Genomic DNA, 27,125 nt, shown 5'->3' on the forward strand with positions numbered 1-27,125 from the left:
GGATGAAGAGAGAGAGAAAGAAAGTAAAATAACTAAAGAAATGAGGGAGGGGGACTAGGGTGGGGGGTTGGTACTGAGACACCATTTGCCAGAAATAATGAAACAGAGCAAAACACATAAGAGCTCGCACTGCCATTAATTTATGCACAGCTCACACGGCCGAATAATGCTAATGAGTGCTGGTTGCCTCCCGATGCTGACAACTGGAGATAACTTTGGTATTCAGCTCCACCCAAACGCCTGGGGGATGGACAGATCTCTCTCGTTTTTATCGGCCTCTGTCACAACAGCAATGAAAATGTGGACAGCAACTCTGGACAAAATAATACAACGTGTCTGCTGTGTGGATTTGTTGATTGAGGCAGTGTGACACTGAGCAGCATGAGCAGTTTGCTCTGGCTTTATTGTGCATGCTGGGTTACCGGGTTAGGATGGGAAACAACAAAGATGCTTTTGATTCAGCAGGAGATTCACATAAAATGAGGCATTCAAATCACCTTCAGGAATCACTAGAGAGGCACTTGGCCCTAAAACCAAAACTGTTTATACCATGCCTTATAGTATACATGTAGAACAAATACAGATTTTCGCTAATGGATCAAATAAGGAAGTAGACCTGAGTCAAAAGGTGACACAGATCACAGCACAGATCAGTGTCAAAAATGGGTTATTAAGATACTGGTGGAGGGGGGAGTGAGCCAGATTAAAGTCATCTTTAAAAAATATGTACATGTTTAAGGGCATTCTTTAAAAAAATAAACTTTGACAGGAAAAAACAATCAATATTAAAAAAAACAATCACTCTCAGAAAATATGCTGGGATGGAAAATGCATATGATTTGGATGAATCTGATATTTACTGTGAAACTGAACCATAATTTGGATACAAGAGTGCCAAGTGGGCATTGGAAATTTTATGATGTCACAAGAAAGTCTGACAACTGTTTTTTTTACATTTTATCATTTATGTCAAATTGACACATTTGCATTAGTGCAGTAGGTCTGCATCATATCAGTATCATGATATAAGACTAAACATTGTCTTAGATTTTGGATACTGTCATACTGTAGGTGTTGTCTTCTCCTGGTTGTAAAGGCTGCATCACAATAAAATGATGTTATTATTTGAACTTACCAGATTGTTCTAGCTGTTCTATTATTTGCCTTCACCCACTTAGTCATTATACCGACATTACTGATGAGTATTAAAAAAAATATATCACCTTGAAAACACCAGTAGTCAGCCCTACAATATCATTGCTACATCGGGGATAGTGGATAGCGTGGCATTTAGGCAAGAAGTTTGTCAAGCTGCAGACCACTGTTTAAGACCTGCAAACCAAGCAACAAACTGTGTCCTCCAGTGGCATTTTAGCCACCAAATGAGGTTTGTTTTAGCAACCAATTACTGTATTTCCACCAGGGATAGTGGCAAGCAAAACCAGTTGTCTTTTACTGAGACATTGCTTTGTTTACAGCGGGGATTGTGGCCCCAAAACTGGGTATTTCAAGCCGAAACATGATCTTTCCTAACCATAACCAAGTGGTTTTTGTGCCATAACCTAACTACATGTAACCACGGTGTTGTTGAAACATAAAATTTCAATGTATCCGCTACATAAGAATGTACAAATATAACATATTTGCAGAAATGTAAAATGCAACCATTTATTCTGGCAAGTGGGAAGCGCAGTTACAGGTGGTCCAAGATTTCAACTAAATTTTAAAGTTATAGCAAAGCTGATTTCGACTTACTCTAAACCTAAAAAGATCAGATATAAGGAATTTCAAAAGATTCCATTGAATGCAATCGAACTCTGACCCTAGTGTAGCTTTTATCCTCAGAAATTCTTTAAAAAAAAAACACAGAGCTTTGTGCATTCATCGGGTAGTTGCGAGCTTTGATGAGATGATGGAGAGAGAGGGATTGCTCAGGAGGCAGTGAGGTCAGGAGCTGACGTGCACTACTGCATGCAGAAAGAGAGGAGTCAGAGGTGGTTAGGCAGGTAGGAACAGGAGAGGCTGTTTTTTAGTTAGACAGGAAATAAAACAGAGAGCAGGGAGAGAGGAAGACTTCTCCAACCTCATGGATCACATCTTTGCAGGAGGATAAACACAAGGAGAGGACATTAATGACACAAAAAGACAGAAGGAGTGAGAAGAAAAAGACAGCGGTACAAGACCCCTCCTGTTAGGTCCTTTTGGAGCGAGGGGAAGGGCTTCACCTCCCAGAGTCCACCTGATGAGGTCAACCACTGGGTGACCCCATTTCCCATTTGCAGCCAGACAGCCAGGAAGACGACCACATGGACAAAGACAGACAGACAGACTGACTGACGCACTGAAACAAGAAAGAATAGCTTTTTTTTATACAAGAAAGAGCAACACACAAGACAAAGAGACAAAGACAGAGGAGAGGAAAAAAAAAAACGACAAAAGCCACCGAAGTGGAAGACTGGCAGTAGTGACAGAGTAGAAGACAGAGAGCAGATGAAAGCAACGTGAAGGTGGCGTTTCATTTTGGTTGCGTGTTTGAGATGGAGGGATGAAGTGTGTCAGGGATGAGGAGATGGATGGGAGGTGAACGAGTGGAGAAGTGAAGGCACGGCTTTTTATAAGAAAGGCACACAAGTCCTGTCGGTTTGAGTTACCCTGACCCCCCCTTCAGAGAGCATCACCAAACCATTTCAGACACTTTTCAGCAAAGTTCAAAGTACATACAGTTAGCCTAGAAGATAGAGAGGGAAAAACACATTGAATATGCATTAAAATTAGCAGAGAGAGACAGAGAAGGCTTGAGAGGAAACAGCATTAGTCCCTGTAAAAGCTTCTCTTTCCCATCCTCCTGCTCCACTCACCACAGGGCCCTTGGTGCTTGATGGAGATGAGGGTCCTGCTCAGACACTCCGCCTTGCGTCTCATGCAGTCATTGGTGTAGGTGCGGCCGTCCTTGCCGCACACGGGCTTGTAAGTGCCGTCGCACTCGATGGGATCGCAGGAGCAGCGGGCATTCAGCTGTTCCACCAGACACACAGCGTTGAAGAGACACTCCTCCTGACAGTCCTCTGGAAGAAGGAGATAGGGGGGAAAGGAATGAATCTAGCATCTGTGAATTGTCTATACCTCCTTGGGAATATTTCAAGGTAACCTAAGCCAAACTCTTCAGATTTTTCCTTTAATTTGTCACCCATCTGTATAAACACTGATAAGGTTATTTTTTCTAACTGCCAATTTTGCAACAGTGTGAAAGACTGATCACCATAGAGGAAAGCCAAAGACAACGGAAGTACTCAGCAAGCGTAGAAAAACAACATTTCAAGCTAGCTAAAGTGTTAAACTGATTGTTCTTCCTGCTGCGTGACACCACAGGTCCAACCGTGGGGGAATAAATCAGTTTTCATCCAAACAAGTAATTACATGTCAGGGTGGACTGATGCCACTGGTAGTGCGTGTGAAAGCTGTTCTTTCGACAGCAGAGGTTGAGCCTTTTTCAGGAAGACAGGACAGGAATTGGAATTGTTTTAACTACTTACAAGAAATGATTACCGGTACATTGCATGCACATTACAGGTTAATTAGTGTGGTATTAAAACAATAGTCATTCTAAGAAGAATCTAAACCGATCAGCCTAAACATTTAAAATAAAAGCAGGTAAAGTGAATAACACTGATTATCTTGTTATAGTGCAGTGTTCTGTGGGGAAACCTCTGGTCCTGGCATTCATGTGGATGCCTTTTGACACACACCACCCACCCAAACACTGTTTAAGACCATGTACCCCCTCTTCATGAAAATGGCACTCCCCGATGGCAAGAACTGCCCAGGAATGGCCTGAGAAAGAGAGAGAGTTCAAAGCATCAACCTGACCTTCAACTTTTTCCAGATCCCAATTTTGTCAAGCATTCGTGGGATGTGCTGGTACCCCAGAGGTACCCCAGATCCACAGTAAGGCCTCCTTGGATCAGACTTGGCTTTGAACTGTCTAGGCAGGAACACAGGCGTCCTGTTGGGTCTGGCACTGGGGTGTTGATGACAGATCCTTGGAGTCCTGTGGGTTGTCAGGAGAGGTACCGGCATGTCCCACTGATGCTTGATCAGACTGGGATCTGGGAGGCCAGGTTGATGCCTTGAGCTCTTTGTCACATTCCTCGGGCCATTCCTGAGCAGCTTTTGCTGAGTAGCATGGCACACTGTCCTGCTGGGGGGGCCACTGCCATCGGGGAGGGTCATTGCCATGAAAGGGTGTACCCGCCTACAACAATTTTTGGGTGGGTGGTGCCTGTCAAGTGACATCCACATGAATGCCAGGATCCAAGGCTTCCCAGTAAAACAGTGTATTGTAATGAGATGATCAATGTTAATCACTTCACCCACCAGTGGTTTTAATGTTGTTTTTGATCTGTGTGAGGGACTTTTCACTTCTATAATACACAAAATTATAAATCAATTCAATTACATTTAAATAAGAGAAAAAATGTAAGATTGCACAAATTAATTTAAATCCAATACAAGCCAAACAGATCAGCCACCAGATTGCAGTAAGAGTGGGGAAAAAAATCAATATAGGAATATGTGTTGTTACTTCCTCTTGCGATACGTTATGGACGCACTGTGGTGCCTAATATCAATATTTATATTAAAGCATGCATGCGCTCTAAACGGATTACCCTGCCAATTTGACTTACCAGAGTCACTACTTCATGAGTCCTTGTGGTAGCGCTTAGCCAATGAATGGTGGTAAAGTGAATGGAAGTTAACTAACTGCGGTGAAAAAGACACTCACAAGGGGAAAACGGCAGACAGAGCGGACAGCAGAGAAAAACAAATCAGAGAGGGACTGTCATCATTTAAGTGTCTGGGCCACTGTCCCTTGAAAGTAAAGTACATATGCAACACAATTAACATGCATAGCCACCTGATTTGTCATCATCCTAATTGCATCGTGGAGAAAATGGCTAACACTACCACCACTGGCAGTCAGCCTACAATGTGTGTGTTAAAAGGCACTAAACTAAAACTCTGTGCACTTGTACATTGTTTCATCTCAGTTGTCCAATTCTGTTAAAACTGACACTACAATGTTGTGAATACACACATAATTCCTGTTTTGTTTCCTTCTTAGGGCTATTTTTTCTTCGTCAGTTACACATAAACATAATGAACCATAGACAAGTATCAAGTATCGTACAATCGCCTTATTGTGATACCATCGTTTTTATGATAGTATTATATTGTGAGTTACTCTGTAATTCCCACCCCTAGATTGCAGGCAGGCCGATACAAAGCTAGTCACACTAAAAAGAGTACGTTTATAGAGTGCTGCAGAGATTACATTTTTTTTGTAGGCTGACACAGAAATCAGTATCACCTTGGCTGCCTTGTCAAAAAGCCAATGGAATTTTTCTATTGAATTTTGAATTATTGTAGAAAATAACCTCTGTGGCAAACACACATTTATGATACCAACACATTTTGTTCAGCAAGATAATCTTCACAAACACGCACCACTGACATGATTTTTGAAGCCTAAATGCAATCACCTTAAGTAAAAAGCTAACATTAGGCTTTAAACAAATTACACCACAGTCGCATGACCTCAACGTCGCCGCCACAACAAAGCTGCACAGCTGCGATCAGGGTTATGATGCTCTGTAGTCTCATTAAGCCACTTGTTAGAATCCGCCATTTTAACACACATAAAAGCCTCAAAAATCACAAGTTGGGTATTTGCTGACATTTCATGTTGTAAAACCAAACGTTAAAGTCTTTTGAGCTTGTATTAACCACAGACCAAATTACAAATGTGAATGAATAAATTATACCATTGGTGCTTGGGAAAAAAAGCACCTAATTTGTTTGCTTCATTTTTAGAAAAGTATCAATCATGTTTTGTGGTGAACTTGAGGTGAATTCTTTGAAGCTGAGAGAGTAATTTACTATTGTGGCAGAAATAATTGCTTTTACCACATGAGATTGGATCATGAAAAAGTGAAAATATTAGATTTTATTGAAATACATTACTTTAGTAGGGTCAGGAAGATATCATTTCTATTTCCGTTCAGAAAGGTGCTTTTTTTTCTTACGTTCCCTGTGACTTTTATTAATATCCAAGGCAAAAATCCCCCACTTAATAACATTGTGATTGGCCGCTGTTATGTTCTTTGGTGATATAACCCTTGACAACTGACTGGAGCTCAGGCTTGCCATGCTTCCATCTAACTTTAATGATAAAAGTTCCCCAGTAACTTTAATAAAATTATGGAACTCATACTCAAGAATTTTAATTTAGGGTCAAGCTAAAGTCTAAACCTTTATATTCATTACATTTTGACTCACTAAGCAGAAATCTATTACGGAAATTAGGAAAAAAGAAAGAAACACTGGTAATGTAAAATGGCAAATTTGCCATTGAAGTGAGAAAATCCAATTTGAAGCAGGCCTCTGTTCTGCAGACACTCGCCAGGCTTCGAATTTATTTCATTCCTGATCAGTGGATCAAATTTGTACAGCAATTCAATTCCGTCTTCTTCTTTCTTTAAAAGCCTGTCATGCCACACTTAATTACATCGCTGCTGTATCTGAGTGAGAGGGCTATAAGGATGTGCAATGTCATGGTTACAAGTCGAAATGGCCATTTTCATTAGATACCAATTTGTAATTTGCTTAGGGATATGATTTCATGGATCTCTGTTTCAAATTGAATTATTCTTTCATTTGAAAAACGCACAGCAGAAAAGGAAAAAAAGGCATTCATCCACTTGCTCACACACACATATATCTGCGCGCACGCACACACACACACACACACACACACACACACACACATACTGATACGCAAACACAAACTCACAACGCTACTCAGACCGGGATTTGTGCAATTTTAAGCCCTCACAGTCCTCCATCAGGCTGTCAAGCTGAGCGAACGGGAGAAGCAGGGTGTGTCAAAGAAGTGTGTATCAGCCTTCATTGTTGACTGTACCAAAGGGCGTCATGCAGTGATCTATTCTTGTCTTTGGTGTTGTCAGGGGTCTCAGTACATGGGTGGGGGTCTCCGCACATCACTGCTGTAAGCCAACACGACTGTGGCTCTTGCGAGGCCCTTGCCGACAACACAGCGGGAAAATTGGATTTCCTCCGATGGCTATCAGACGTACAGTAAAAGCTGACAGCTCTTTGTTGACTAAGGCTTAAGCCCCCTGTTCTAATAGCACAGATAACAGTCCTGGAGGCTCTTATCAGGCTGGAAGAGGCTACTCCTAGCATGGATACAGTACAGACCCCGAGACCTCAGAGTCATTTATCTCTGTACCATTATTTACTAAAGCACAGTTACAGGGTTTGATCCTAAAGCTAGCTCACCTACAGCTGTTCAAATTTTAGAATGGAAGCATGTGAACTATGTGAATGCTTGCATATATGACAAGGTGATGCAGATGTTTCATGACTGTTTTGCTTTGTTTAACCCTTTAAAACCATCCTGACTATTTCTGTTGAGCTGACCCTTGTGATGAGAATGTTTTACATTGTTAGAGTGCCAGTGCTTTGTACTAATATGAAGGTAATCGGTGTGTTCTCTCCTGAGCACTGTACCTGGATTATTTTTACAACAGGGCATTCTTTTTGAAAATGACTATAAAGTCTCATCTTTCACTACATATCAACATATAAAACATTTTTATTTAGCTTTTCACTACCAGTCCATGAACATTCAGAAGTGCTGCAGGTGGAACAGTGGGTTATAAAAAAATGAATCAAGGACAATTATGGGCTGTATGATGTTATGGCAAGTATTAAGCTGGTTGTGGCCACAGCAAAGAAAAGTCACAGCTACAACAACAAAGGAAAGTCGGGAAAAAACCACAAGAAGGACATCATCAAGGAGCTGTTGTGGGGCATAGGAATAAAAAGTGTGTTACTTTCCCCTATTTCCTTTAATATTTAGCCACCAGCAAACTAGGAGGTTTTTCTTAAGCTGCTCATAATAGCATAGTTTTTAAATCCACTATGTTCTGTGTGTTATGTGTCATTTTTAATTATTTGTGAGCCGCAGCAAGGACAAATCCCCACTGAATGTTGCATTCATTGAAATTACTTACTTTCTCTCTCACCCTTAAGTTTTTAGCAAAGGTGGGGGGCTTGAGTCACATGACTTGTCCTTTGACTTCATTCATACCTTAATGAATTTTTTAATGAATATTTGCATAAATCTAGATATTGAGAAGTTACATTTTGTTTTTGAAACCTGATTAGTGGATTTCTAGTGCAATGTGTGCAAACCTGGCTAGTCCAGAAGTAAGAAACTCTGGATTCAAGGATTATGTTGTTGATGGTGGCAGTGTGAATAGAACAGCGGTATGCAAGGTTCACAGCTCAAAAATGAATGACATGACCACCACACATCCAACTTAATCTGTCACTACAAAACCCACAAAGCAAAGATACATGAATGAGTCTGTTTAGCTAACTTTTAGCTAGAAAGCCAACGTTCACCTCACTTGTGATTTGCTTGACCTGATCAATGATTTGACTTGTCGTGCTTGACTTATAGCAGTGGCTCAACTTGACTTGCTTGACTCTCACCACAGTACCTTTTCAGTGCCTGCTATTGGCAAGGGAGCTCACCCTATCTGCCCTTACCTAGCCTTCTGCATCGTCCCGCGTGGATCTTCCTGAGCTTGATGCCTTTCTGCACGCCAGTTGCTGTCATGGCGCACTCGCTGGCGTAGGTTTGGCCGTCGCTGGCACACAGAGGCTCATTACCCGGGGGGCACGACTCTGGCAGGCCAAAGATGAGGGGCTGGCGGGTGAGAGCCTCCACCCGGCACATGGTGCTCAGACTGTTCTCACTGTCTTTACATGGGTCTGTGGAGACACAACCTCTTTCATGAATATGTACCACAGTACAGCAGTAGAACAATTTTGTTGTGAGATAACATTTAAAAATCTCTTTATGTTAATTAGACCCTGGGGGACTGAACAAGAAAGTCTAATCAAAAACATCTTTGTCCATCTTTTGGTCCTCTGTGGAAAAATAAACAACAATACCTTGGCAAAAGAAAAACACACATTCAAATACAACAAGATACCATGTGTCCTGGCTTAATTGCCTCAAAACTGGCAACTGTTAAATTCCTTCCAAAGTTCAAAGTTCCTGTTAGAGCTCCGGTGAGCTTGTTTTTAAATTGCAGTAAACAACAATCATGTAATGTTTTTTTAGGCAAAATAATCATCTCAGAATAGGCTGAATGCATTAAGCTTTGTTTGTCGAGTAAATTAAGAGAGAAGAGAAGAGAAGAGAAGAGAAGAGAAGAGAAGAGAAGAGAAAGGAGAAGACTATGAAAGGAAAGAGGAGACATGATCCTCCATCACTGCTGCTCCACAGATATTATCAGTGGCCCAGCAGCTGAGAGCAGCTTAGAGTGGGACCTTGGATGTGAAGGGGGAGACAAGGAAATGGATGAAGAGACGGTCCGTTTGATTTGCTCCCTGGCACCTCCCTTCTTCCAGGGGAGCGTTGGTCTGGCACGCTCGGCCGTATCAGTCCGTGATCATAATGGAATTGGTTTGTGGATGTGTGGGACGGGGGGTGTTACTCCTTGAAACAGGAGCCCGAGCTTTATCCTGCCCGCTACGCTTTCAGCATGTGGGAAGACAAAGGATTTATGTAGCACCGTGACATATCAAATCACTGCCAAGCTGCCGGCGAGTCATTCAAAACACACCGAGGATGAAACACCCTATCATCAGGAAAGGAGTATGGAGGAAGAGAAAGAGAATGAAAATAAGGGGAAATGGTTTCCAAAGACCTCTGGCAGGGATACAAAGAGTGACAATGCATGAACATAAAAAGGGACAGAGTGCTTTGGCTACGGAGGGCTGGGAGGCGGAGTGACCACGGCAAGCTCTGGCCAGGCCTCAGATTGTTTTCTATCAGCACAATGCAAAGGCTTGCAGAGACTAGCAACCAAGCAAACAGGGGGTTTATCGTAATGCATGCAGCGTCTCTGCATAACGCAGTGCTTCACCCGCCAGCCAGACCATTATCTGAGAGAAAGACCATTACCTCCCATTAACTGAGAAGAACAGCTTCCAGGATCCATGCTTTCCTCTAGCTGAGCAAGGAGGGTAATTACAAAAAGAATGGCCTGTTTGCTGCAAAAACTAGCAGCGTGGATAAATCAGCTGCATTTGTCTGGCTAGGGCTAGCAACTTGAAATAGCCAAGGCTTTAGATGAAATGGCTGTAGGAAGATTTAGAGGACCATCAGGGCCGACTGGTCCCCTGAGCCCTGGCCCTCCCCAGGGAGGACGGGGCAACTCAGGTCATTTTGGCCGTCTCAGGCTGGATTTATACGACCAACCTTCCGCTGGCGGACCTGCACATCCATCTCTCTTTCCCCGCCACCCTGCTCTGTCTCCCCGAGGCTCCCGCTGCTAAGAGACAGAGCTTGTGTCTGCTTTTCTTTCCCTCCATCTGGCTCAAAACAAACAAAATAAACCTCAAAGTTGAGCGCCTTGGGAGTAAACAACTATCGCCTGATGATAACAAGGATGAGCGAAAAAGCCGGGCCTGACGAAAACGACAGCTCTGAAGACCTACTTAGAGAAAACAACAATTCGCACCACAGGAGTACCTGTGTGAAGCAAAGCAACCTGAATGAAAAATGAGAATTAGCAGAGGCGCGCCGTAAGTAAGTGGAGTATGTGAAGGAAGAACAACAAAAGCCAGAGGTAGTAAACAGAGCAGGGAGAAGAAAAGAGAGGAGCAGAGACTGCAGAGAGAAACAAAAGTAGTCATTCAAGTCATTTATCAAGCTAAATGTCAAAAATGAGCTGATTCCACCATCTCAAATGTGAGTTTTCTGCTTTTCCCTTGCTTATGTCATTGTAAATCTAATATATCATCAAACACATTAAGACGGTATCTTGGGCTGTGATGCCCACTTTTCATCTCTTTTCTGGGCACCAAATACACTAAATGAATAATAAAAGAATCCTGATGTGTAAACACGAGGAGAGAGAGCTCACCGCAGTGCCCCTGGTATTGCATTCGTATGTTCTTCTGGTTCTTGCAGGCGTGCTGATGGAGCTCACACTCATTGCGGTAGTCCTTTCCGTCACTGCCACAGACTGTCTGCACGGGCTTGCCCTCGCAGCCGAGGGGGCACATGCATTTAGCTGACAAGCCATCTGAGGACTGTACGCAGGTGCTCCCGTAGCTGCAGGTCACCTCAGTGCAAGGGTCCTTCAGAGCTGCAGGCAGGGACACACATGAAAACAAGGTTTAGTTAAAAGCAAGTGGCAAGTGCCAAAAACTGCAGTTCCTCAAACAGCCACTTGAGGCTGGCTCAAAGGGCGAATCAATCCCCACTGACCACCATGTTAAAATGCCCAACTTTACAACAGAAATAAACAAGTTTTAAACATTTCCCCCTTCATGACAACTGTACAGGGGATTTATATAACTCATCCGTTTGGTTGCTTTGAGTGACTAAAAGTCGCTACCACGACAAGGTTTGCTAGTTTCTGTAACTTTGGCATAACCCCAGATTCGCAGGGTATAGGAGCCGTAGCTGCCGCTATTTCAATGGGTTTTTAGGTCATGACTGTTCATTTCAGTGATTTAGTCCCTTAAAAAAGTCTTGTTTAGCATTTTGTTGTACTTAAAGGCCCTCTAAAGACCTGGACATTCACTTTTTCCAGTAGGTACATTCTGCTTTCATTTTTTTAAGTTTTTGGTTAGTGAAAAATAGCAAAAAAACAGGGTAGTTCACTAGTCTAGAAGTTAGCATTAAAATTAGCTCTCCTCTTCTGGCTCCAAATATCCAAGATGGCAAAGACTGAAATGCCAAACTTGTGGCTTCAAAACAAGAGTCCAAAAAATCAATGGGTGGCATCAAGGTGGCTACTTCCATTATTTCATACAGTCTGTGGTCAAAAGCAGAGAGGTTTTTACATTTAAGAATACACCTGTCAACCAGCTGTACTCCGGGACACACACTGCTACTGTACACTGAAGTGCATCCTGGATGACAGGCCACCTTATTTAAGTGGCTGCTGTTGCACTTTTGGAAGCCCGGCACAGTTATTCTGGGTTTGAAGAACTACTTGACACCCCTGGGTAAGGACGCACTGCCACAGCTGTCTGCTCGTACAAACAAGTTGCGTTTCATTTCGCAGCACAGCACGAATTGATTTAGGAGCTTTGCATTCACAACACATTCTGTATTGCTATGCTCGAGCATGCTTTAATCGCTACGGCTGAAAAGCGACCCTCTGAATATTTACCTTTCCACAAATGAGACCGAGAGAGAGAGAAAGAGGGGGGGAAGGGGGGGAGAGGTATTCCCCCCCTGAGGACTTTGTTTCCACTCTAATTAAACAGCGTGCCACTTGTCGCTGAATGACTCATTCCAGTGATAGGACAGGGTGCAGCTTTTAATTTTGCCTGCGTTCGCCACTGATGGGGGCCCTTTCTTGGGTTTCATATGCTCGACAAAAGGCGGGCATCAGATTATAATCGCTGTCATCTCACTGCATGATACATATTTATGACTGTCATGGACAAACATGTTCTCCCGTGAGAGAGAAGCAGAGCGTCGGCAGCCCTCTCATTTCCTAAGCCTTCCACTTTTAGAATAAATATTTACCCATGTCTGATATTATCCCCTCTTTTGTTACAACCAACATGAACAGATTTAATTTAAAGGGAGAGTGCATATATTGAATCACAAATTCTTTGCTATGCATTTTGTTTTGCTTTGTCTTTCACCACTTCTGAAGAAAAGACAATAAAGGTATGTGTTTCAGTTTTTTGTTTTTTGAAAACCCGATACCCTGCTTCAGGATGGAATGGCACTGCCTTGTTAATAAGAGACTGGAATGCCTGCAGAGATATATTATGGATGTGTAAGGAGACAGGAGTGCTACGAGGAGTGCTCTTGATCAAAGGATACCCCCCCACCTCGCCTTCCTCATCTTCATGACACATTTTCCTTCCCTCTTTCTTTTTCCGCTCTCTCCTGTCAAGTCCTTTTTGAGGTTCGGTGCGTGAGACTCGTTAACGAACACTTTTTTTTTCTCATTTTATATTTGTGCTGTGTTGCAGCTGGAACTGACTCCAGACCTAATTTATGACAAAGACACCTCAAAAGTAAATTCAAAATAAAGTGCTAAATTACAGCTCTAACTAAAGAAGACTGACGGGAAACAGCTCACTGAAATCATAAGTATTAATCATAAGTCATTGAGAGCCAGCAATGGTGGCTTAATGGCAGTCAATGTGGACTAGATAGTGATTGGGACACTTGGCCTCTAATTTCAGTATAATAATATGAACAATGAGACACTGATGGCCTGTGGAAAACAGCGCTGCAGTAATGACCTTGTTGTATCTGCCAGAGCAGGTAAAAGGTCATGTTTAATCACAGCAACAGTAATTACACACAAGCTACACTCGCTACACAACTCGCACTTATAAAATAGTATTTGTTATGTAGCGTACAGTACTAACAGAAATAACCTTCAGCCATGCTGTTTTGATGCACCTGCTGTTGGGAATGGGAGGAGGTGTCCTGACAAGGAGAGGCACCTTGTCAGGGAGCTTTACAGTTTCCGTAAAATGGTGGTTGTTAAGGTGGGGGCGGCAGTTACAGCTATCGAGGAAGAGGATGAAGATGAGGGAGAAGCCCAGCGATCTTCACCTGCAGAGAGGAGCCCCTGTTTGCTTTGTGACAGTAAACAGCAGCCGCCTCACCTGATCTTATTAAATAATAGCCCAGGCTTTCTCTCTCTCTCTCTCTCTCTCTCTCTCTCTCCTCAGCCTTCTTTTCCTCCAAGTGAAGCTGGCGTGTTGACAGCAAAGAGGGGTGGGGGCGATAGTAAGGAGCACAAGAGCTAGGTAGAATAGGAAGGGTAGGTGGGGGCTCCTGATTTGAATGCTAACAGGGGCCGATTTGGATACGAAGCGCAGCCTCGATGGGGCGTTAGTGCAGATAAGCCTCCCTTCTCAGACTCAGACAAGCAGGCAAATTGCCTGGGCGAATGTGATCGGTGTAACAAGCCCATATGAAGGAAAAAAAAACCCACACTCACCAGAGTAAACTTCAGGGAGTTCTCGCTTATATTTTCTCATTATTATCATGTGAAAGGTGGCAAAAAAAGGAGGGGAAAGCTGAAAAAGTCGGCAGAGCTGGCTTCGCTAAATTAGAATGATCCTTGCTGCCAATTAGATCAGTCTCCCTCACTGGAATAAAAGCTCTGTGAGGTTTGGACTGCAAGGATAATGAGAAAAAAAGGCAGATAAGGATACAGATAGACACAGAGATAAAGATACAAAGTGACACAGAGGCAACGGCATTCCAGCACAAACAGAGATGACATCTCCAGTTCATGATGAGGACAGGAGAGGACGGCCCAAAGGACGGCCAACATTCTGGCGCCCAATTATAAGCATATTCAGTTATATATCTATATGTATGCTCAAATAGACTTGTAAAGGAGACTAAATGTTGTTTCATTCACATTTTAGATGCTGTATTTTCTAAAATCCAGGGTTTTTTAAAAATTTTTTCTTTTTAGCTTTTTTTCTCTTTGGACTCGTTCCTGACAGTTAATCGCAGCTGGAGCTGGATTTGATTGGCTCTTTTTTAACTGAACAATTGCTCCAATTCTTCTAATCACAGGCATGCAGCATTTGAATAGACACACCTCCTGGAATATCTACACTCAGCAGGTTTGCTTCATTTGAATCAGACTGCCGGCATTGTCTGCCAGTCGAGACGTATTGTGACTGGACTACCTGTGTGCCTAATTGTGAATATGTGCGCTGTGTCGATTCCTGGACACACACCATCATTTCAACTTTATTTGAACTGCAGATATGAGGAACTTTTGAAGACAGTTTCCAACCAAATCTGTTGAGAACTGTATTTTTTTTTGGCCAACTACTCTGAATCTCTCTATTTTCCAAGTCTGTTTTTCCTGCATGCATAAAAATGTGTTTATCTTTAGGTGTTGCAAACCTTTCAATATAACTACATTTATTTGCATATTAAAGTAAAGAAAATAACATTTGCACTTCCAGCTGTATAGTTTGGTGTAGAGCTGTTAGCAGTGCTACTATATAGTAGTTTAATTATGTGAGGTGTCTTTTATTGAGTTTTAGTTTGACTCATGAAAACTGAAAAGTGCAGAAGCTTCAGCACGATACTGAAGAGCAGGGGATGGGGGGGGGGTGATGTCTCCCTGAAAAGTGGGGCAGAGGGGTTTTGGAAGATGGGGGATTACAGATGATCCTCTCCCCTCTCATCTCTCCCCCTGGCAGCCAGCAGACAGCCAGGCAGGTGGGGAGCTCTGCTTCTCTCTGATCCACTGTTTTGTGCTGCACTTTATTAATGCTTCATTAGGGACAGGGAGCTGTCAGTGCCATGCTGGCTTTACCTGATGCCCTGCCGCCACGGCACCAGCAGCAGCCCAGATGTGTGTGTGTGTTAGTGTGAAGATTGTGTGTGTTCATATATGCCGGTGCACGTTTACAGGCAGCCATGAAGTTCAGATAAGTCTGCAATTGAGTTTGTGATATGTATGCATGCGTATCTGTGCATGCATGCGTGTGTGTGTGTGTGTGTGTGTGGTGCTTCCTGTTGTGCTGGTAGTGATAAGGGAGGGAGCAGGGGGTTGGAGCTAATCAAATGCAATGATGCGATGTGGGGGGACTTGGCAGTGTGTGTTCTAATCAAGAACCCCCCCCCTATCACCAGCAAGAGAAGAAGAAGAAGAAGAAGCGAGAAAGAAAGATAGCGAGGAAGAGAGAGACTGTGACAGAGAGGAAAACCCCAATGAGGGAACTGAGTTAACATGTCGTTGAGAAAATACTGCATGAGAGCAGTTAAGAAAAAAAATACAAAATATGAAATGTAACAGTTTGACATCTTTAGTGAAATAATAATTAAATATTGTGTTTTCCGTCGAAGACTGAGGGGATTGGATAGAGCCAAGCTAGGTGTGTTCCCTTTGTCTCAGTTTTTATGCCGGGCGAGGTTTAACACGTCCTGACTCCAGTTCCATACTTGGAGTTGGACTAATCAGTATCTTTATATGAACAATGGGTCAAATTACTATGTGTAGTGTGAATGGGGTTGTTTGTTTTGATGCACCCAGAGGAGTTGGTGAAGACCAAAAAAGAGCTACAAAGAGACTGATTACTGGTCTTACTTTAATCAGAAATACAATGGAAAATAAAATGCTAAGGCTTAGGCCAACTTAGGCCATTTTTTCACTCATTAACATTAGGGCTGTTGACATTTCTTGAGAAACTCAAGTAACTCAATTACTGAAAATCATTGTTTCATTCATATAACTATATACAGTGCACTGTGTTTTACATGGATTATTATTACTGTCACACAATGCAGTTCCCCCGTGGACAGGTGACATGATGAAGACACCTTAAAATCATACATCCATGCCAAAAATAGAGGGCATGATTTGACTGTGGAGGAAGAAATGGAGGAGGAGAGAGAAAATAGCAAGGGGGAAAGAGAAGGAACAAACACACAAGCACACTTACTCTGCCTTACAATGATCTATAAAATACTCCCAAAAGTAAAATAGCAGGTGGTGTAAATAATGATTAGAGCCTAATCAGTGAACGCAATTTAAGCAATAAGTATATTTTTTCATTATGCTGCTTATTTAAAAAATAAACCAGTGATGTTGGTCATTCAAGATATCTGTCTTATTTTCTCTTTTGCACATTTACTATTACTCTATCATAAAGCAAAAGTATTTCTCATCCGATTACTAAATGAATTGATAAAATATTTGATTACTAAAATAAGCGATAGCTTTAGACCTACTTAACATTAATTCAATGTTAATCCAACCAAGCTGGAGCATGAAAGCTTTAAAACTTGCAGTTCTAAACATTAATGTTGTCTCCAAAATCACTCACAATTTGCCACCTAATGCACTCTGTTTGCTTTGTTTTGTTGTGTATGTTTGATTTCTGTGTGACAGTGTTACTGTATGCAGAATACAGTGACATCGAAAAATGCAACAATGTAAAAAAAAAATTATTGTGTTCATAGAACTCATTTAAGAAATGATTCAAAGTACAAAAAAGGAAAAAAAGATAATTAGGAAAAAAAATTGATTGACAAGCAATGCTGGGCATGTGAAATGCAGGAAGACCACAACAATGAGCACTGAAAATAAAATTAGGATAAAAAAAAAATAAATAAATATAAGGGTGGAGAGGGTTTAAACAAAGACAGAGACAAGCATGCAAGGAAAGGCTGAAAGTTGAGAGGTGGTATAGAGAGAAGTGTGCAGAAGTGAGATAAGGGAAAGGGTCAGAATGGAGGCAAGAAAAAGGCAGTATGGAGTGGTCAGAAAATAAACAAGATTAACAGACTAGATCAATACACACCAAGATCCAAGAACTAAATATGGATGAGAATGTGCAGCCAGACATCTAAACCAAGTGATGAGGAGCAGGAGGCAGGGACTGAGGGAAGGCCAAAGGATTAACAGTCCTACACACCTCTCCAACATGCTGGATGACTGACACACGCACATACACACACACACACACACACACACACACATACATACATACTCTCTCTCTCTCCCTTCACTTTCTCTACTGTGAGGCCAATGGCTGGAAGATGATTCTCTGTGTTTGATGTAGTTCTTCAAAGAGCTCCATTGAACTGCAGCTGTTGCTCTCTTTTACACGCTTTGCTGTTTTACCCTTGAGAGTGGAAAATGAACCACGAAAAGCCCTCATCATACTCCAGTACGCTGGTGGCCACACTCACAGCAAAGTAGTGGTGTGTGAGCGTATGGTGGCTACTGTTTGCCAGAACAGATTTGAACTCAAATGTCTGATGATGTGGGCAATGCCAAACTAAGTTCTGAAGGGGACATAGAACAGGGACTTTAATTGCTGTACTAAAATAGATAAATGTTTAAGAAAAATATAAACAACAGATGACCGAACACTAAAATGTTGCAATGCTGTAAGGTCTTATGATTTCAAAATAGACAATTTTGTACCTTAGCTGTCATTTTACAGTGGCAGATATCTCACGCTTGAAAGGTGCAGTAAAGCACAGGTGGGGTGCTGAAATGCCTACACAGGGCCCATTTATTCTGCTGAGTGACAGCAAGAAGGCAGGATGGGATTAAATCGTCTGGATGTGGCATTTATGACAAACACAGACAGAGATGTACAGGTCTTCAAAAGGACAGCGCAAAATTTCACCAAAAAAAACAAAAAAAACAAAAAAAACTTAAATTCTTCAGCTAATACTAAAACATAGATTTAGAGACGCTTCCTTTGGGCACCTACAGTTGCAGACTGAAAATAACATCTACATAACCATCTTATCTTATGTGTGATAATCTGAACAAGCTAAACATAATTCTAACACAAAAAAACCTCCTCAAAGGGAAATTCTCGCTCACACTAAAAGATGCCTGAGGGATTGCCTCGTCGAGCATAAATATGCCAAAACAATAAGGTGATAATTAGCGAATTTCACAATGCAAATGATTCCTTACTGCGCAAAGAGGGCACTGAACATATTAAACCTTTGGTCAGGGGTACACAGAACACAGAGCGTTGACCAGAAGGAAGCTTTTTGGGTCCATCAACTGTATATGTTTAAGTATGTTGTTGTCAGTGAGGATATAGACTTCATGTTTTCTCTAATACTGGTTTTATTTTCTCTGTATAGGCTTTCCTATTTTTCTCAAAACTCATGTGAAACCAACCTGCTCTTATTTTTAAGGCATCAAATACAGCAGCTTGGTCTGTGGTACCCTGTATGAGACACATCAGGCTATGAACTTATTCTGATGTAATCGCATCCACATGGATAACATTGTAGAAAGAGCGAGAAAGTCCGAGTGAGGTGGGAGGGAGGTGCGATGAGGTGGATGGGTCAATCATACACGCAACTTTCGAGTGTTTGTGTCCCATGTGACACCAAAAGTTAAACTTATTTTTTTTCAACCGCTGAACATAGTTACTGGTGTACATCATGTGACATAGTTGTTATGTACCATAGTGGTCAAGTGACATATTTGTAAAGTTACTGTAACAAACATGGTTATTTTCACCCAAATCATGATCCGTTTTCTAAACTGAACCTTTTGAAAGACACCGCATGTAACAAGTGGTAACTGACATAGATCCTGACACATCCAAAAAACACACTAGAGGTGTACCTAGAGCTTCATGGCTGAAGTGCAGGGCCACTGACCAAGCTGCCATATCTGATGAGTTGGGAGTGAGAACGTGTAGGTTAAAACCTATATATGGAGACCTATATTCCATTTATAATGTATATATTTTTTTCTGTGCATTCTCATCTCATGTAAGTTATTGTTATTATTATTTTAATTTGTTTCACCTTTGTTTCATGTTATCATTCAAGCCATGTGACTGCCTCCCATTGGCTATTGGCTTGTTAAATAATGATTGAGCCACAATAATAAAGGCTTTTAAAGATTTCCCTTCCAGTTTATATTTTTTTCCTAATTTTGGAGGGCTTGTATTTCCTGCTTATCCTACATTTACACTTGTAGACTAAAAAGAACATTGTCATAACACTATAAAAACACACTCCTCAAAGGGAAGTTCTCACTTGTCTTGGCCCTCTATAGGAAGGTCAGAGGTCAACTACAACTGGTTTAACTGACGCCAGATTGGAGAGATTCTGTTGTGCTTGTGCTTGTTGAATCTGGACAGGTTCTAATATATATATAAATAAAATTATTAATTAGTGCAACCTAAAAATAGCAGCAATGAAAAGGCACTAAATGTCCCATGACAGAAGTGATGATGATGTTTTTTATTGAACAATCAATCAAGGCCACTGCTGTCAAAAAAACCGACTTACTTCCAGCTGACTTTAATTCAGACCTGTAATCCCTGTAAGTAAACTTAAAGAGAGGAAAGATGAGAAGAAAAGACACAAGCTGATGGACAGTGTCTTTAACCTCTGGGCTTCCCTGTCCCCTTAATGGCCTATGGGAAAAAGTCAGTATTATGTATTGGAAAACTGTCAGTGCTTGTACCAAGAGGTGTGTCTCTCGGATTAAGGCTCAGGCCTTTTGAATGCAACAAAAAAGAGCTTAGTGCCAAAAGAAGTCAGGGAGTGCAGTCGGGGATGCTATTAACTGCTCGTTTGTTTACCTCTTGAAGGCCAGGATCACAGATAATCAATAATGCATTTATGTTGCTTTAAATTGTTGAGTTCTACATCAGGCACCCCTGGATCAAACTGCAGTGAGATGAAACTCGTTAGCAGATTTAGCATTACAGCAAACATTTATACCTCAGCTATGGTTCACTGATGAAATGTTTTCATAACTAAAACTTTAGTGTGAATAATAGTTTAAAAGCCGAATAAATCCAATGTGCAAAAACACCTTTGTGTCCACAAACTGACGACAAAATGAAAACAGAAAGATGCTCATGTCAGAAATCAATGAACTTACATCACAGAGAGATGCATTCAGAATGTCATCCTGACCCTAGAAAGAGGTACGTGGACTCATTTGGACTAAGTGGCGCATATGCTACAAGTTTCCTTTCATTAGCTCCTGATTAACGGGAGCTGGTGGTGGTGGGGAGCCAAAATCAGCACTGATGTGCAGCGAAGCGTTGGCTAATCATACTTGGCCTTTGCCATCAACATTTGCTAATGAGTGATGGCCGCTGGGCGCAATATGCTGTTCGGAGCTGCTAAAAAGTCAGTTACAGTAGGTGTTCAACACAAGCATGCACATCTGTATGAACACATACGGTATCAACACACACTCCTCATGAATGCATGATAAGCTTAAAGACACTGTGACCAGCGTGCTGACTCAAGACTATGTTACCAATGAGTTCTCTGAATAAACTTTAAAAACTGCAGCAACAGCTATGGAAACCTCATCAACACAGAAAACAAGAAATTATCTCTTGTAAGCAATTGCAGAAATACCACAGTAATGAGTGCTTGGCACCAAAGATTGAGACTTAATTGAAAAAAAAACAAACAAAGATTCAGTGGGTTATAATTTAAAACTTGCGTAAAAAAAGACAAACATTCTGTTTATCAACTTCTCTCTTTCTCTCTTATTTGCAATCAGATAGACCCCGAAATCAGCATGCCCATTTCAGCCCTGCAATATAGGACCCTGTTTAACATGACAGCAATTTAATTTAAGCTATTTTGATAAGCCTATCTGAGAAAGACAGACCAAAGCTGCGGGAGGAGCAGGGAGTACTGACATTTATTCAGAGCAAATAGTTGATGGAAATAACTTGGATTGATTCTCTTCCTTTTCTGGCAGGCATTATGACTGCAGGCAGGCATATTGTGTGTGCTTGTGTGTCTCTTTTAATTGTGAAGGAAAGTGTTACATCTAGGAGTGAGAAAACAAACACATTTAAGGGAGAAATGAAGGTATAGTTCATTGGGCTGTCCTCACAATTCTCACAAAGTTACAATGAAGTTAATGTGATTGGAGTAAACTATAAACAAAGTAGCATTCACATGGTTGCCAGAGAATATTAGTCATGCAGTCAGCATCCCCCAGTCAAGCGATTTTGATCAACACTATAAAACTGACCTATTCCATCCACTGACTAACAGCATTTTAATGGCATCTTGCTTGTGTAATTCCACTATAAACAGGATAATGTGTCGGGACACACCACAGAGAGGAAGTGTTCAAAAATGGGCATGCTCTACTGCGACAAACAAAAGGCAGAGAAGACTGTTAGCTCCTGGGTGGAAAAGCACATCACTGTGAAATTTACAAACAGTCTATTGGGCAATGCAATGCTGCCACTTTAAAAACTTTTAAGTTACAGGCTTTATCGGATAACTGGAAGGATTTTTGAAGGAAACAAATCATTATATTTTTAAAAGTGATATTGTAGTAGCCCATATTAAAGAATTAAGTCTAATTATCATCCTTTTTTTCCCAGAGCATTATTTTAAGATTTTCACTGAATCAAACAATGTTCTTTATCTATACATATACATATATCCATAACACTTCACAAATTTATAAAACACAAGCACATTATTAAAAAAAACACAAATGCATAAGCTACACACATGAATATGCAGTCCATTCAAACCATCATGACCACCTTATATTGAGCTCTAGTAAGTTACTGCTTATGCAAACCAAACATTTCCTACTGCAACCAAATGGGATTAGCGCTGATATCAACTGCACATAAAAAAATATCTTACATAAAAAGAAATGGTCACTTCCTGAGCTTTTTGTCAGCAAGTTATCGGATATTAGACTAAAGAATGTTACAAGTTCTTCAGTTTTTTAATACTCCACATATATTCTTCTTAGGCACTTCTCAGTCCTGAGGACAAAAGGCTGCTGACTTCCTCTCCTCCCACTTAGTGAACCACATTCACATTCCACCCCAGGTGTGAACAGTGTCTCATTATATCGCTAACCTGAACACCAGCAGGACTCTGGGTCCTGACGACCTGGATCAATAACCGCTGCACTGCTTCATCTTGGCTTTGAGACAAGACAATGTGAGGTGATTTACATTCACACACAAACGACTACATCCGTACCGCTAAAATCTCGACGGCAGTAGAAAGTTCTGAAAGTTTAACATCTGTTTGCTCATTTTAAATCAGCAGTGGTGGAATTTACAATCAGTCTCCTATTGAAAGCATGGACCATCTAATTTGCCCTCTACCTCCACAATGTGAACACAGCATTACTCTGGGGAGTAAGTGCAGTCGAGGGAGGGTCCTTAAAGAGGCAGCAGGGCTGGAGTGGTTGTGTGTGTGCATCTTAAAGTGCTGAGTTTAAAAGTGAAGTGAAGAACACATAGATATGGGATGAAATATTGATATATTTTTGAACTGTTAAACATCATTGTAGATACTTCTGATCATGTTCAGCTGTACAAACTATAAAACAAAATGATTAATAAACTCAACACAAATAACTTTTTGTTTGCTGTAAAGACAAGCTGTTCTTTTGTCTCTTTCTGTCTCTTCATAAAGTCACTGACTGGAACAGAATTGAGAGAACGAAGGTTTGGTTTATATGAGGACATATATTGTGTGACAGCACCACACACACGCTCTCTCTCTCTCTCACACACACACACACACACACACACACACACACACACACACACATCTGTATACACACATACCATAGAAACCAAGCCAATACAGACACACACAAATAGATATCCTTTAGAAATCCGGCTCCTGACAGTTGTCACCATTCTTGTTCCTCACAAATAAAATAAAATATCCACTATTGTCTGCTGAGCTGGTAGTTATCCTCATATTTTCAACACTGCTCTGCTTTTATTATTTTCACTCCTTTCCATGTCTCCCCAAGTATACGCAGGGAAAATAACAAATAACAATGTATTATTCAGGAGAAGCCAAATGCATAAATACATTAAAAAGTCTCAAAACACAACCCCTTGTATGGCATTAGCAGGTGTATGTGTGTGGATATCGTGAGTGAGTGTGCGTGCAGATAATCAGTGTTTTGCCTGCAGGTTTTAGAGAGGTGAACGCTAGATGGAGAGAGAGAGAGAGATGAAGAAGACAGGATTTGTCTTACAAGTATCTGTGGACGCAGATGAGTGGAACAGCGAGTAAAGATGGATAGAGGATTCCAGCAAAGCCCATTATCATCTCTCTGTGTGTGTGTTTGTGTGTGTGTGTGTGTGTGTGTGTGTGTGGGGTGAGGGACGATAGCAAGAATGTATATTTTTCAATCTATCTGTAAACAAAATGCCGAGAGTATGTGTATTACAGTAAGTACGCCTGTGTGCATGCGTGTACATGCATAGGGGTATGAATACAGTATCAGTACACACACACATGCACACACACAGTCAGTCTGTCAGGTTCTGCATGTTATGGTTATGAATACCAAGCAAGAGTCAATGCCCCAGGGAAATGAAAGCACGAAAACCGAGTTATTTACAATGACCTCTCGCCCTGTGTGTGTGTGTGTTTGTGTATGTTTGTGTGTGCGCGTGCGTGTGTGCACATTAATGTGTTCAGCAATCACGACGGAGGAATATGATTACTCTGTGTGTGTGTGTGTGTGTGTGTGTGTGTGTGTGTGTGTGTGTGTATGAGAGAGAGTGTGTATGTTACTACTGATGAGAGTATCAGCCAGAAAGAGAAAGAGGCAAGTGGAGGAGAAGGAAGGGACTGAGAGAAAGTGAAGGAGAGAGGCAGAAGTAAGAAGCGGTGAGAGCGTGACAGAGTTATTTTTGGCCGGTCTAACAGCGAGCAAAGGAGAGATGAAATGAGAGAGACATGAAGAAGAATGGACTCAAAGTGAAGAAGAAGGAAAAAGGAAGCAGGAAATAAGGGTTAAAATGAGAGAGATGACGGGGGAAAGAACCAGGGAGTTAGAGAGAAAGAGGAGGAGGGAGGGGGAGGAAGGAAGGGGGAAAGTGAGGGATAAAACCAACCAAAAAGAGAAAAGGAAAAAGAGAGAAGGGAGGATGACTGGAGAGGAATGAGGAAGGAAGGGAGGGTAGAAGGAATGAAATAAGAAAAAAGAATGAAAGCAAAAAAAAGAGAAAAGGAGGTGTAGAGGCAGAGATGACTAATCGTCAGTCCAACTGTGCAGAACAATGTTATCTGCTCTGGCAAAGCCAAAAGTCATCTCCACCATCTACAGCTATTACCACCGGTCCACTGTCACCTGGGGCAACCAGGCATGTCACTGGGGTAACAAAAGAGATTGACAGAGCACGAGCAATAAGAGAAGTAGAGGAAGAAGAGGAAGTGGAAGGGGGCATGTGGAAGTAAAGGAGGAATAAAGCAGGTTGGCTTTCATCTCCTGACTCTCCAGCTCTGCTGCAGAATGAGGCTTTTGCTCGCAGGAGATTTTCTGAAACCTTCCCTCCCCGCCAGCTTTGGGCCCTGCAAGGGGATAAATCAGGGCTTTACCCAGCCCAGCCCAGACACCTTAACAACCAGCCACACCAGCACCAAACAAAAGACAAAAAGCACGGCTGGGGTAGCAAACTCAGGCCAGAGACGGCTTTAGCTTCAATGGGAAAAAGCCTTCAGATTGGTGGAAAATTAGAGGAAAAAACAACTTAATCTCAGTCTCAGTAAGGTGCTGCTGAACCATGAGTATATTCGATGCTCCTTGTCATAGATACCCCTTTCACATGAGCTGCAAACCTGAAATTATCTAGACATTACCCAGAGGAGTTGTTAGTGAGAACGCGAATGTCCAAATCGGTTGGATTGGACATTAAACAGACTTTATCCTGCCAGCTCCCTGTTACAAAGTCTGTGTAATTTCCGATTGAGCCCACATGTGAATAGAGCAGGTAATTGTGCAGACAATTCACAGCAAGCAAGTGGGCATGTTGATGATCTTTCTGTCATAATGCTAACTCAAACCCGGAAGAAAACAAACATCTGAGGGTGAAAGGAGGGTTATTTACACAACAAAAGAAATGTCTAACTGACAAGATTACAAGATTCAAGAACTTCTGTCGGTATGGGCCGAAACCAATATCGTCAGACAAATTAAAGGAGCAGCAAGAGACTGTGTTTATGACCAAATTAGGAACTGGCTACAGGTGCATGCTGTAATCCACATCATGTCCTGCCTCCTGCACGCTCTCCCCAGGTGCCAACCCACGCCTAAACCAAAGTAGAGTATTTTCAGTAGATGAAAATGCTTCTAACACAATCTCCTGTTGTGTGCAACATGTGTGAAATAGAAACTCTTGACAATGTACGAACCTGATTCTCCGGCTTCTCCTGAGTTAATATAAGAAAACAGTTTAAATGTGTGGGACTCAACCTAAGAGTTTAACACCATTCTTCCAATGCTGATTTTGTGCTTCTATAACGGTAGTGGAGAGAGCTGTCTAACATGCTACTCCAAAATCTCCCATAGGTGTTATACTGGGTAGAAATCCTGTGACTGTGAAAGGGATGGCTCATGATTCAGATAATTTACTCATCAAAACATTCTGAACCCTCATGTCCTGTATGGAAGCGTCAAAATTCGTTATTCATTTATTCAGGTTTTCTTTAATTTACCACCACCTAAATCTAACTGTCAGTTTCATATGCGAATAACACATTCTATACAGCAATACAGTACAGCATGTTCTGCAAAAACACCTTTGCACATATGACATACACAACACACAGATATGCAGTGTCATTTAATTCTGTATATCTGCAACTATGTCTAAACAGAGGACTCACAGAAAAGGACTAATGTGCCTAGGCGAATACATAAGAGGGAAATTGTTGTAATTGTTGCCTTGATTAGATTTACTTTGACACCAGAGACCAGGCTTTCACAATCCTAATCTTTCCAAATATTAACCAGGTGCTCTGAGTTTTCAAAACATAACCAAAAACATGTTAATTATGCTTTAGCTGCCAGGAGTGGATACTAGAGGAAAAGCATCCAAATACAGCGAGCATTTTGCAGATATGTTTAATATAAATATTTTCTCATTAGGTTGACAGAAAGTGTTATCTGGCCTGCATTATTGTTGCTACGAAACATATTTGTAAATGCGAGATGGTTGTATATGAGACAGGCTTGAGCCTTTTGAGGTAATAAGTACAGAAAATGAATGCAACTGCATCAAATCACTGAAGAGCTCTGACTTCTATCTGTACACTTTAGGCTGCATCACATACTTTATGTTTAAGATGGAGAGGTTCACGTCCTCCTTGTATTGGGTCTGACTGCCTGCAGTATGTTAGAGCAGACAGTGCAGCAGGTGTGGAGTACTGATGCCTTTCTCCTTTCACCGCGAGGACACAAGAGTGTGTCGGTGCTGGAGAGATAAAGCCCTCTCTAAAGCACAGAGAGAGAGAGAGAGAGAGAGAGAGAGAGAGAGAGAGAGAGAGAGAGAGAGAGAGAGTGGACTGATAGAGTAGGAGGAGGCCGGCCGTGCTTATGGCTAACTCTCAAGAACATACACACTGAATGTGCACACACACACAAAATCAATCCCCATTGATCACTCTCTCGAACCCCAGTCACCTCGCCGCACACTCCACTTTTTTGTTGCAATACTTGTTGCACTTCTTCACGAAG

At 41.6% G+C, this 27,125-nt stretch overlaps 1 protein-coding gene across 11 annotated transcripts in view; it reads right to left on the reverse strand.

Moving 5' to 3' along the window:
- Positions 1-27,125, reverse strand: part of agrn (agrin) — a 302,216-nt gene that overhangs the window by 87,360 nt on the left and 187,731 nt on the right. For all 11 annotated transcript variants that reach the window (XM_033628910.2, XM_033628916.2, XM_033628914.2 and 8 more), the window contains 3 exons: positions 11,028-11,252; positions 8,638-8,862; positions 2,859-3,065 (listed from right to left, as the gene is read on the reverse strand). In XM_033628910.2, the coding sequence (XP_033484801.1) occupies positions 2,859-3,065; positions 8,638-8,862; positions 11,028-11,252 (657 nt within the window). The remainder of the gene's footprint in view (positions 1-2,858; positions 3,066-8,637; positions 8,863-11,027; positions 11,253-27,125) is intronic.

Source organism: Epinephelus lanceolatus, chromosome 8 (assembly GCF_041903045.1).
Source record: "Epinephelus lanceolatus isolate andai-2023 chromosome 8, ASM4190304v1, whole genome shotgun sequence".
In the NCBI taxonomy this organism is placed as follows: domain Eukaryota; kingdom Metazoa; phylum Chordata; class Actinopteri; order Perciformes; family Serranidae; genus Epinephelus; species Epinephelus lanceolatus.